This window comes from Sturnira hondurensis, unplaced genomic scaffold (assembly GCF_014824575.4).
Source record: "Sturnira hondurensis isolate 20B ecotype Veracruz unplaced genomic scaffold, ASM1482457v3 Scaffold0020884, whole genome shotgun sequence".
NCBI lineage: Eukaryota > Metazoa > Chordata > Mammalia > Chiroptera > Phyllostomidae > Sturnira > Sturnira hondurensis.
The window spans coordinates 112,370-123,355 of NW_028093515.1; the positions used below are offsets into that span (position 1 = coordinate 112,370).

Consider the following 10,986-nt stretch of genomic DNA (forward strand, 5'->3'; position numbering starts at 1 on the left):
ATGATGGATGAGACGGTGTCATGAGTAATGACCTAACCAAGGCTAAATAAATGGCATGAGAGACCAGCAGAGGCAAGAAGAACATGAAGAATAACAGTACTGCAGCCTCTTTCTCATGATGAGCACTAGTCAATTAGCCAGAAATGACACAACCAGCATTATAAAGGACATAGAGAGACGGTACTTGGATGCTCTGAATGATAAGCAAATACGTAATACTTCTTCTCTAACCATTATCCTAAACCTTCATTGGATCGTCTCTAAATCTCACTTGGATCCATCAATTTTGTAACACATTTTTCAATCAAATCATTTTTATAGACAGGGACTCCACAAAAAAAAAATCATTGCCTGCAGTCCCACGCATCCTCAGTGTGTCTGCACTCCACACCTCCAGCAAATCCAGTCGGTTTCCTTACAGATAAACCCAGGAGCAGTCCACTTTTCTCTGCCCCAGGACCCCTACCCTGGTCCTGTCCACCCTCATCTGCTGACACCTGGACCATGGCAGCTTCCTCCTTCCTGTGTTCTCTACTTCCTCCTGCTCCCACATGCAGCGGGCGTCAGTGAACACCAGAGTCGGGCTCATCCCTCCCCTGCTCAGAGCTCTCCTGGGGCTCCATCTCCCTAAGGAGAAAAGACAAGGTCCCTAACACGGCCCACAAAGCCCCCACAGTCTGCCGACATCATTTCTCCAAGCACATTTCCCACCACCCTTCCTTTGCTCCCTGGGCTCCAGCCCATAGGCCTTCTCATTCCTGCCACAGGACCTTTGCACTTTCTTTGCCCCCTCCAGGAGCACTCCTTCCCCAGATATTGATGTGACTTATTCCCCTGTGCCCTTCAGATCTTAGCTCAAATGTCCATTTCTTCGTGAGGCCCCTCATTCTCTATACTCTTTAGTCTCCTTCCCTGCTTTGTTTTTTTCTATAGCACCTACCACCCTTCTCTAGTCTATTTACCTACATCTTTACTTATTTATTGCCTGTTTTCAACTCCAGGAGGGTAACTAAGGGTACCTTTGCCTGTCACATTCATTGTGGGTGCCCAGTGCCTAGCTCAGGGCCTTGCAAACATTTGGTGCTTCATAAATGCTTGTGGAATTTAGGAGTGACCTGCAGACTTCCTTACAAGGTCCCAGTTCCATTTCAACTAGATTCTGCATGGGGTTTCCATGGATGCTAGTTACAGGTCATGTTAGGGAATCATTGTCCAACTCCGGGAGTACAGATGACAACCACATTTCATTCAGGAAGAAACTGAACTTCTGAGAGAAGACAAGTGACTTGCCCAGCTGTGGAGAAGGGGGTGTGCTGGGCGTGTCTGAATCCTGATTTGGTGCACGCATCGTTGGAGGGAAGTGCTGTTAGTGCACTGTTGCCATCCTTGCCCTGGAGAGACAGGTTTCCCGTGGGGGTGCTGTCTCAGGTGTGCAAATGGGGAGGTCAAGGGCTGACTGATCACCACTGAATGACAGCTGAGCTTCCTCGAGCCCCTCCACCCAGGCAGCATGGTAATAATAGCAATAAAAACAACAGCAATATTAATGCCCTCCCACATCCCAGGCACATTGCTAAAAGTCTTAGGAGCGCTATTTCACCAATTCCCTTCATTTCTACATTGCTGCCATTCCATTTTACAAGACGAGAAACAATCTCACGTGGAGAGGACAGCAGTCTGCCCGAAGTCACACAGGTGGACCCGATCCACGGTGGGCTGGCTCCTGAGCTGGCCTCGTGCCTGCTGTGCGAGCATCTGGTCAAGGCAGTGAATAGATGCAGGAGTGAGCCTCGTCCAGGAGCTGAGCCTCAGATGCAGGCAGGTACCTGAGCCCCTAACCTGTCTTCACCACGAACCCATGGACTTGGCCTAGTGCCTAGAAAAATGGCTAGATTCGAAGCCAAGGCTGCCAGGTTTCGAACCTTAGCTCTAACAAACCAAATACTCACTATCTCCCCACCCCGCTGCCTCCAGTCCCACCCCTCACTCCCAACCACAGTCCTGGGAAGAATAACACTTTGGGTTGTTTTCTCCTTGTCTACATACTTCTGTTGACAATCATACAGCATTGTTTTATGTGTTTGAAGGTTCCATATAAAAGGTATTTTGTGTATTATGTATTTTTAAGTACTATCTAGATGGCATTTTGTATTCACCAACCTGCAACTTTTTGTTTCCCTGAGGATTGCTTTTGGATCGGCCCGTTAATTGTGGTAAAAGGTCAGGTTTACCGACTTGACCATGTCTGAGTATACAGTTCAATGATTCAGCACATACACATGGTTGTGTGCCCAATCTTCAGATCCCTTTTCCTCTTGTCAAACTGAAAATGCGCCCGTTAAATACTAGCTCCCCACTCCCCTCACCTCCAGCCCCTGGCTACCACCATTCTATTTTTCTATTTTGTCATTTGCCTACTCTAGGTACCTCATATGAGGGGAATCATATGTATAGTGTTCATCTTTCCATGACAGACTTATTTCACTTCACATAACGTCTTCAAGGTCTGTCCATGTTGTAGCACATGTCAGATTCCTTTCCTTCTTACGGCTGAGTGGTACTCCCCTGTGCGCACGTGCCACACTGTGTTTATTCAGCCGTCCGTCCATGGACACTTGAGTCACTTCCACCCTTCGGTGCCATGAACATGGGTGTCCGAATATCTCTCTGAAACTCTGCTTCCCATTCTATTAGGTATATAACTATAACCACAGAACCGGCTCAAAACGGTCCTCTCTCGTTTAATGAGATACGGAGTTGTCTTTCAGAGTCAACAGACCCACACGGCAGGTCATGCAGCTGAAGCATGTGCAAAAGAGAGAACTTGGATCTCCAGCTGCCCTGAGAACCAGTATCATTCCCCCTCCATCCTCAACAGAACCAAAGGAAGAGGGACTTGAACACAGACGCTTTCAGAAGCCAGGGGGCCATGAAGATCCAGTATTGCCACCCCTCTACCACAAATGGCCGAATTTCCAGGCCATTTAATTTCCAATTAAAACTCACAACACCAGCACTTCCACCTACCTGTTTCGCCACCCGCTTGGCCTGACCCAGTGAGCAGGAGGCATTTGAGGCAGCACCAAGTGTCNAGAACTTGGATCTCCAGCTGCCCTGAGAACCAGTATCATTCCCCCTCCATCCTCAACAGAACCAAAGGAAGAGGGACTTGAACACAGACGCTTTCAGAAGCCAGGGGGCCATGAAGATCCAGTATTGCCACCCCTCTACCACAAATGGCCGAATTTCCAGGCCATTTAATTTCCAATTAAAACTCACAACACCAGCATTTCCACCTACCTGTTTCGCCACCCGCGTGGCCTGACCCAGTGAGCAGGAGGCATTTGAGGCAGCACCAAGTGTCCTAGCTTCTTGGTGGGTGCCTTCCAGATCAAAGACCTTCCCTCACTCCAAACCCTGACGTTTTGAGATTTGGCTTTTCAAAGCACTGGGTACAGAGACTTTGGTCTGGTTAATATTAATAAAGAAAGGAGCGTATGCAGCTACGTATTAAGAAAGAAAGAGAGCAAAGGGAATCAGACATCAGGCCTAATAAACTACAGAGCCGAATCAGACAATAAGCCTGCTTCGCTGGGGAGCCGCAGCATTCGCTGGCTCTCCAGGACACTGCTGCACACTTCGCCCTCGGACCTAATGCCTGAAATAGACAGGAAGGATTATTGTTGTCATCAGGGAAGGAGGAATAAAACTACGGGAAATTTCTCTGCTGAGCGCATGCCCAGTAGAGGCCAAGAGGGCACGGGGGAGGCGCCGCCTGCGCAGTGGGAACTATGTTGGCGACTGTAAGAGGCAGAGCCTGGCCTGGGGAACGGACCGGATTGGGTGAGGGACACAGGACCCTGGAAGACCTAGGAAATGGATTGGTTAGGGGGAGAACCCAACACAAGCTGTGAAAGATTGAGAAATTGGTTGGTTTGAAAGGGCATTTAGGCCTTCCCAAGCCCAAGATAATCCAAGCTTAACAAAGCAAGTTTAACAAAACTAAAATTCTCTTTCTCGCTCTCTCTCCCCACCTCCTCAAGTGGATCATATATGAAATTTGAAATTTCTTTAAACTTACACACACACACACACACACACACACACAAGTAGAGGGAACAGCATAATAAACCTTCACGTCCCCATTGCCCTGATTCAACAAAAATCAATTCAAGGCCAATCTCTTGATTGTTTCTATGTTTGTTTTACACTTTTATTTAAGAATAATGTACACACAGAAAAGCACAACCTGAGCCCATCTGTCACCAAGCAGTCGGACTGAGAAATGAGACATCAACCAGACCTGGCCTCTCCCACCTCCAGGCTAATTACGGTCCTGACTTGTACCCCCACTGACGGGGTCTTCTCTCCTGGACCATATTAAACGGACTCACACGGCACTTGCTTCTTTGTGTCTGGCTATAACTTGAGGCTTCCCAAGTCCATCCATGTTGTCCCCAGTGGCTGCAGCTCGGTCCTCTCATTTCTGCCTGGTATTGATATACCCATCTGCTGGGGGGTGGAAGGGGGTAGCATTGGTCTGTTTCTGGTTTAAACTGCTGATAAATAAGGCTGCAGTGAACATTCTGGGATAGGTGGTCCCCCACTTACAATGGTTCGTCTTAACAATTTTTTGACTTGGTGTGAAAGTGATAGGCATTCAGTAGAAACCATACTCTGAATTTTGACTTTCGATCTTTCCTCGGGCTGGTAGTAAGATGGTGTCTTGCAATATTGGGCAGCCACGGCAAAATGATTTTGCCCAACTGTAGGCTAGTGAAAGTATCTGATCACATTTAAGGTAGGCCAGGCTGAGCTATGGTGTTTACTAGGTTAGGTGTATTAAATGCATTTTTTGCCCTGGCTGGCGTGGCTCAGTGAATTGAGTGCTGGCCTGAGAACTGAAAGGTTGCCAATTCGATTCCCAGTCGGGGCACATGCCTGGGCTGTGGGCCAGGTCCCCAGATGGGGGAACGCAAGAGGCAACTAATTGATGTTTCTCACACCGATCTTTCTCTCCCTCTCTTTCTCCCTCCCTTCCCCTCTCTCTAAAAATAAGTAAATAAAGTCTTTTTAAAATTTTTACAAAGCAATCCTGGATATCATATTTCATTCCAGAATACTCCAGAATATACCTCTACCCCTCCAACCCTTTGCCTTGCCTGCCTAATTCTTTGTTTCAAAGCCTGCTAGATTCGTCCTCCCTCCAGGTAGACACACATTTGGGCTTTAAAATCTTTTATATTGTTGGTATGTTTCACCTTGAAAACTGGCTGTGACCGAACTTTTCTCAAAGTCTTGATTATTTGTAAGGGTAGCTTCAATAGGAAGGAATTCTTTCTTTAGGGCAAAGAAGTTTTGTGCGTGTGTGTGTGTGTGTGTGTGTGTGTGTTAGTTGAGCCCCTAGAGGCTGGTTTGGGTGGGGAGCTGAGAGCTTTTACAGTGATAGCAGTTTCCCTCCCTTCCCCACCCTCGAGCCCCAGGAATGATAGGCAGTCCAGGCTGAAATCACCAGGTAGAGGGAGCTTGATGACCCTTACCCAGGGCTGGCCTCTTTCTGAATCCCTCTCGCCTTCTGAAAACACAGGTTTTGGTTACTGTACACCTCCTCTCTCTCAGCTCTCCCTTGACACAAAAAACCCATTTGCAGAATCAAAATACATTCCTCGAATCAAAATGCAGCCACCTTCCAGTCCTGTTCACAATGGCCTCTTGCAGGAGAGCCGGGAGCACGGATGGTATCTCTAAATGTCCTTGGAATTATTTGTGTGTCCAGCGCCCGAGTTTCAGAAATTTTTCTACTTTAACAAAGCAAACTGGCAGATTCCCCGACCCCACCCCGCAACCTCCCAACCGCACTGCCAGTGGGGAGGTGCACCCGCATCACCCACTCAGCCCTGTTGTCATGCTCCCTGTGGCTGTCAGCATGAACCCCCCGGTTTTACAACAATTTCTTAGGCCTTTACTACCTTTTATTTTTTAAATCCTCACCCAAGGGTATGTTTATTGATTTTAGAGATCAAGGAAGAGGGTAGGAGGAGAGAGAGAGAGAAACATTGATATGAGACAGAAACGTTGACTGGATGCCTCCCATACGCACCTTGATGGGGATTAAACCCATAACCTAGGTATGTGCCCTGACCAGGGATCAAACCGGCAACCTTTTGGTGTATGAAGCAATCCTCCAAAAACCTAAGTCACCTGGCCGGGGCTGCCTTTGCTATCTTGAAATAAAATACTTAGATAATGAAACCTACCTCCACAGATAACTCTCATATTGTTGATAAAATACCTTAACGATAATGCAAAGGTAAAATAAAAGGAGAGAATTTAAAACTTACAATTTTCAACCCAACCTCCATACTCCCCAAATTTGTTCCACATGCAGACTCAAAAATTCAGAATCTGTGTATTGTTTTTGTTTTTAAATTTTATTGATTGATTTTAGAGAGAGCAAAAAGGAGGTGGGGAGAGAGAGAAACATCAGTTTTGTTGTTCTACTTATGTATGAATTCATTGGTTGCTTCTTGAATGTGCCCTGACCAGGGATTGAACCCACAACATTGGCTTATCTGGACAATGCTCTAACCAACCAGCTACCTGGCCAGGATGAGAATCTGCCTTTCAAAAATCTCCCCAGAGGATATGGTATCTCTCCAGGATGCTGGTCCCTCCATGTGAAGTCCCCAAAGTTCCGTAAAACCCATCTCTGGCACTGCCTAGGTGAAAAAACTTTCTGCATTTCTGCATTGGAGAACAATCAGCAGAGTCCCAGCCAAGCCAAGGACATTATTCCAGTTGACCCAGTAGTTACCGTCCTGGGTAATTCCTGTTTATTAACACACTTGACCTTTACCTGCAAAATGGAGCTGGGATCTAGGCTCCGATAAACAGGTTTTCCTCCTGCATGAAGATGCATAAGACATCGAATAGGGGGAGGAATCCAGGACAATTCTCCACTGGGTGGCATGGTCCCGTGCATGGCTCTTCCCAAATCCCACTACTGTGATGCCGGAATGCCCTCATAGTTTTCCCAAGTGGACCCTGGGGTGCTTTGCACACCACTCCTCCTGGGAGCCATTATTTTCTAATTATTGTCTTCTGGGTGGTAGGCCCTTCCAAAGCCTATTCATATTTTTATAGCATGGCGTGTGATTCCAGGAATTTGCACATCGCCTCTGAGAGCTGAGCAATGGAAAAGAACCTGGGTTGTCAGTGTCTGCCCTTTTATCCTACTTGAAGTTTTTTAAATCTTTTTTTTACCATTTTTGAACTCATACAGTTGAGTCATAATCAATTTTCATAATCTCATTAGCAAAAACAGTCCCACAGAAAAAAAATGTATTGTTATGGACAAGTTATTGTTATGACCCTCACCCTACTTCCTTCTGACCTTCAGTTTACTTTGGTACCCTTTTACAGTTTACTTGGTGTGCTTCCAATTGCCTGGGAGAGCAAGTCAGTGGGAGTAGAGATGCAACCAGACTGGCTCAAAGATAACTGTTGGAGCCGGGTGCTGAGTAGGCTGTTTCCTTTTTGGAGGTAAAAAGTTTATTGTAAAGTGTATGGAGGCTGGGGTTGCAGAGCTACCGGATCAGTTAGAGATGGCAGAGTCGGAGAGACATTTGAAACAACTTCAGAGTCCGTGCGAGTGTAGGGAGTCGTCGTGGTGAACACAGAATGCATTCCCATCAAGAACACAAAGGACAGTCCTGCCACCACGCAGTATGCCAGCCCCATGCACAACTCTGCACAACTTCATCTCGCAGCCCCAGAACACAGGCATGAAACTGGCCCCCAGAAAGACCTCACCCTTCTCCTAATTCACTCCAAGAAAAGTGAAATTATGATTGCACCAGATAAAGACTACGTAGTGATTCTGGTTCAGAATACATCTGGATAAGCAACTCTCTAGGCTCCATGCATCATTCCTTAATTTAGTGCCCGCCAAGGATAATAGTGCTGGCCATGCCAACTGATGAGCAGGTAGAAATCACCTTATGTCCCATGCATATCAATCCAGTGACCAAGGTGGGCTGCAGCTCCATCCTCTCCCACCAAGGTCATCCCTCTGCTGGCAGTCACCTCTGAGTTCCCAGAAGAGCCCTCTTCCCTCAAGTCCAAGTTTTAAAGCAAGAGCTTATGAGAAGCCCACACCCTGCTTCCTTCAGACCTTCAGTGTACTTTGCTGCCCTTTGGAAAGGCTGTTTTTCTTTAACCAAAAATAATTGAAATGGAAAAAATATATAAAAAGAAAAAATGCATGTATGAGAAAGAAATTGGGACAGTGGAACAGTCAGTCCTCTCAGAAGTAAAAGTTTCTCAGCCCAGATGGCTTATGCCCAACTCCCCTTCCCTGCTTTATTTTTTTTCAGTGTTAATCCCCTTTTAACACACTATATAATTTACTTATTTTTAAATATATTTCATTGACTATGCTATTTCAGTTGTCCCAATTTTTCTCCCTTTGCCCCCCTCCACATGGTACCCACCATTCCCTCTAGCAAACCACCCACTTAGTTCATGTCCATGGGTCATGCATATAAGTTCTTTGGCTTCTCCATTTCCCATGCTATTTCCAAAGACACTTGGTCTGGCTCTAGCCCACTAGCTCATTCTGTAAGAGTAACATCCCAATACACAGCAGCTGTGGGTTCAGTCCTTGGTCAGAAACAACCAATGAATGCATAAATAGTTGGAACAACAAAGTAATGTTTCTTTTTCTCTCTCTCTCCTAAAAGTAACAAGTAAAATTTCTTTTTACTTTTTAAATATTTTATTTATTAAAAAAATATTTTTTTATTTATTTTCAGAGATAGGGGAAAGAAGAAAGAGAAATATTGATGTGGGGAAAACATCAGTTGGTTGCCTCTGACATGTCCTCAAACAGAGACCTGGCCCACAACCCAGGCATGTGCCCTGACTGGGAATCAAACTGGCAACCTTTTGGTTCATAGGCTGACACTCAATCCACTGAGCCACACCAGCCAAAACTAAAATTTCCTTTTAAAACATAAATCAGAACTTTCAGCCAAGATGGAGGTATAAGTAGATACAGTTTACCTCCTTACACAACCAGAAGAAAGACAGCAAATTTAAAAACCAAAACTAACCAGAACTGCCAGAAAATTGAACTGCATGGAAGTCTGACAACCAAGGAGTTAAAGAGAAAACATTCATTTAGTCTGGTAGAAGAAGCAGAGATGGGCATCCAGGGAAGAGAGGATGCATGCAGCTTGGTGACAGCTGAAGGACCAGGTGGGTGAAGTGGCAGCTCGCAGGATGGGCAGTCTCACATCTGTGTGCAAATAAACTGGGAGGAACAACCGGAGAGCAAGACAGACCATGCAACCCAGGGCTCCAGCATGGGAAAAGAAAGCCTCAAAACCTCTGGCTGTAAGAACCACTGGGGGTTGCAGTAGCGGGAGAATACATAAGGCTCTGTACCTTACAATGTCACAGGAGAGCCAAGGCAAAGAAATATGGCCCAAATGAAAGAACAGATCAAAGCTTCAGAAAACATACAACTAAGCAATGAACAGATAGCCAACCTGTCAGATGCACAGTTCAAAATACTGGTAATCGGGATGCTCATGGAAATGGTTGAGTATGGTCACAAAACAGAGGAAAAAGTTCAGGTTGTGCAAAGTGAAATAAGGAATAATATACAGGGAACCAACAGTGATGGGAAGGAAACCAGGACTCAAATCAACGGTTTGGACCAGAAGGAAGAAATAAACATTCAACCAGAACAGAATGAAGAAACAAGAATTCAAAAAACCAAGAGAGTCTCAGGACCCTCGGGGACAACTTTAAAAGTCCCAACATCCAAATCATAGAAGTGACAAAAGGAGAAGAGGGAGAACAAGAAATTGGAAACTTCTTTGAAAAAATAATTAAAGAAAACTTTCGAAACCTGGTGAAGGAAATAGACATACAAGTCCAGGAAGCTCAGAGAGTCCCAAAGGAGTTGGACCTAAGGAAGCACACCCCAAGGCACATCATAATTACATTACCCAAGATGAAAGATAAGGAGAGAATCTTAAAAGCAGCAAGAGAAAGGGAGACAGTTACCTACAAAGGAGTGCCCAGAAGACTGTCAGCTGATTTCTCAAAAGAAACCTTACAGGCAAGAAGGGGCTGGAAAGATATGTTCAAAGTGATGAAAGGCAAGGACCTCCATCCAAGATTACTCTATCCAGCAAAGCTTTCACTTAGAATGGGAGGGCAGATAGAGTATTTCCCAGATAAGGTCAAGTTAAAGGAGTTCATCATCACCCAGCCCTTATTATATGAAATGTTAAAGGGACTTACCTAAGAAAGGGATGATCAAAAATTCAAACAATAAAATGGCAACAAACTCACGACTATCAACAACTGAACCTAAAAAAATAAAGACAAAATAAAAAATGAACTAAGCAAACAACTAGAACAGGAACAGAATCACAGAAATGGAGATCACATGGATGCTTATTAACAGGGAGGGGGCAGGGAGAGGATGCGGGAAAAGGTACAGGAAATAAAAAGCATAAATGATAGGTACAAAATAAACAGCATGAGGTTAAGAATAGTATAGGAAATGTAGAAGCCAAATAACTTATATGTATGACCCATGAATATGAACTAAGGTGGGGGAATGATGGTGGGAGGAGGTACAGGGTGGAGGGGAATAAAGGGGGGATTAAAATGGGACAACTGTCATAGCATAATCAATAAAATGTGTTAAAAAAGAAATCCATCAGGTTGCCTCTCACATGCCCCCAGTTGGTGATCTGGCTCACAACCCAGGCATGTGCTTCTACCACAAATCCACCAACAAACTTTGGGTTTGCAGGAAGACGTCCAACCGACTGAACTGTGCCAGTCAGGGCTTAGCAATATTTTTTTGGATGTCTCCTTGAGCAAGGGCAACAATAACAAAAACAAACATCAAACTAAAAAGTGTTTGCACAGTTAAGGAAATCATTAACAAAACAAAAAGACAAC

The 10,986-nt window shown here is 45.2% G+C and overlaps 1 protein-coding gene across 1 annotated transcript; it reads left to right on the forward strand.

The window, feature by feature from the left end:
* The first annotated feature begins 7,604 nt into the window (after positions 1–7,604).
* On the forward strand, positions 7,605–7,903 carry LOC118976357 (dynein light chain roadblock-type 1-like). Its single transcript, XM_037030813.1, is given in 2 exon segments — positions 7,605–7,644; positions 7,647–7,903. Coding segments are annotated over 2 exon segments (297 nt in total).
* The last annotated feature ends 3,083 nt before the right edge of the window (positions 7,904–10,986 follow it).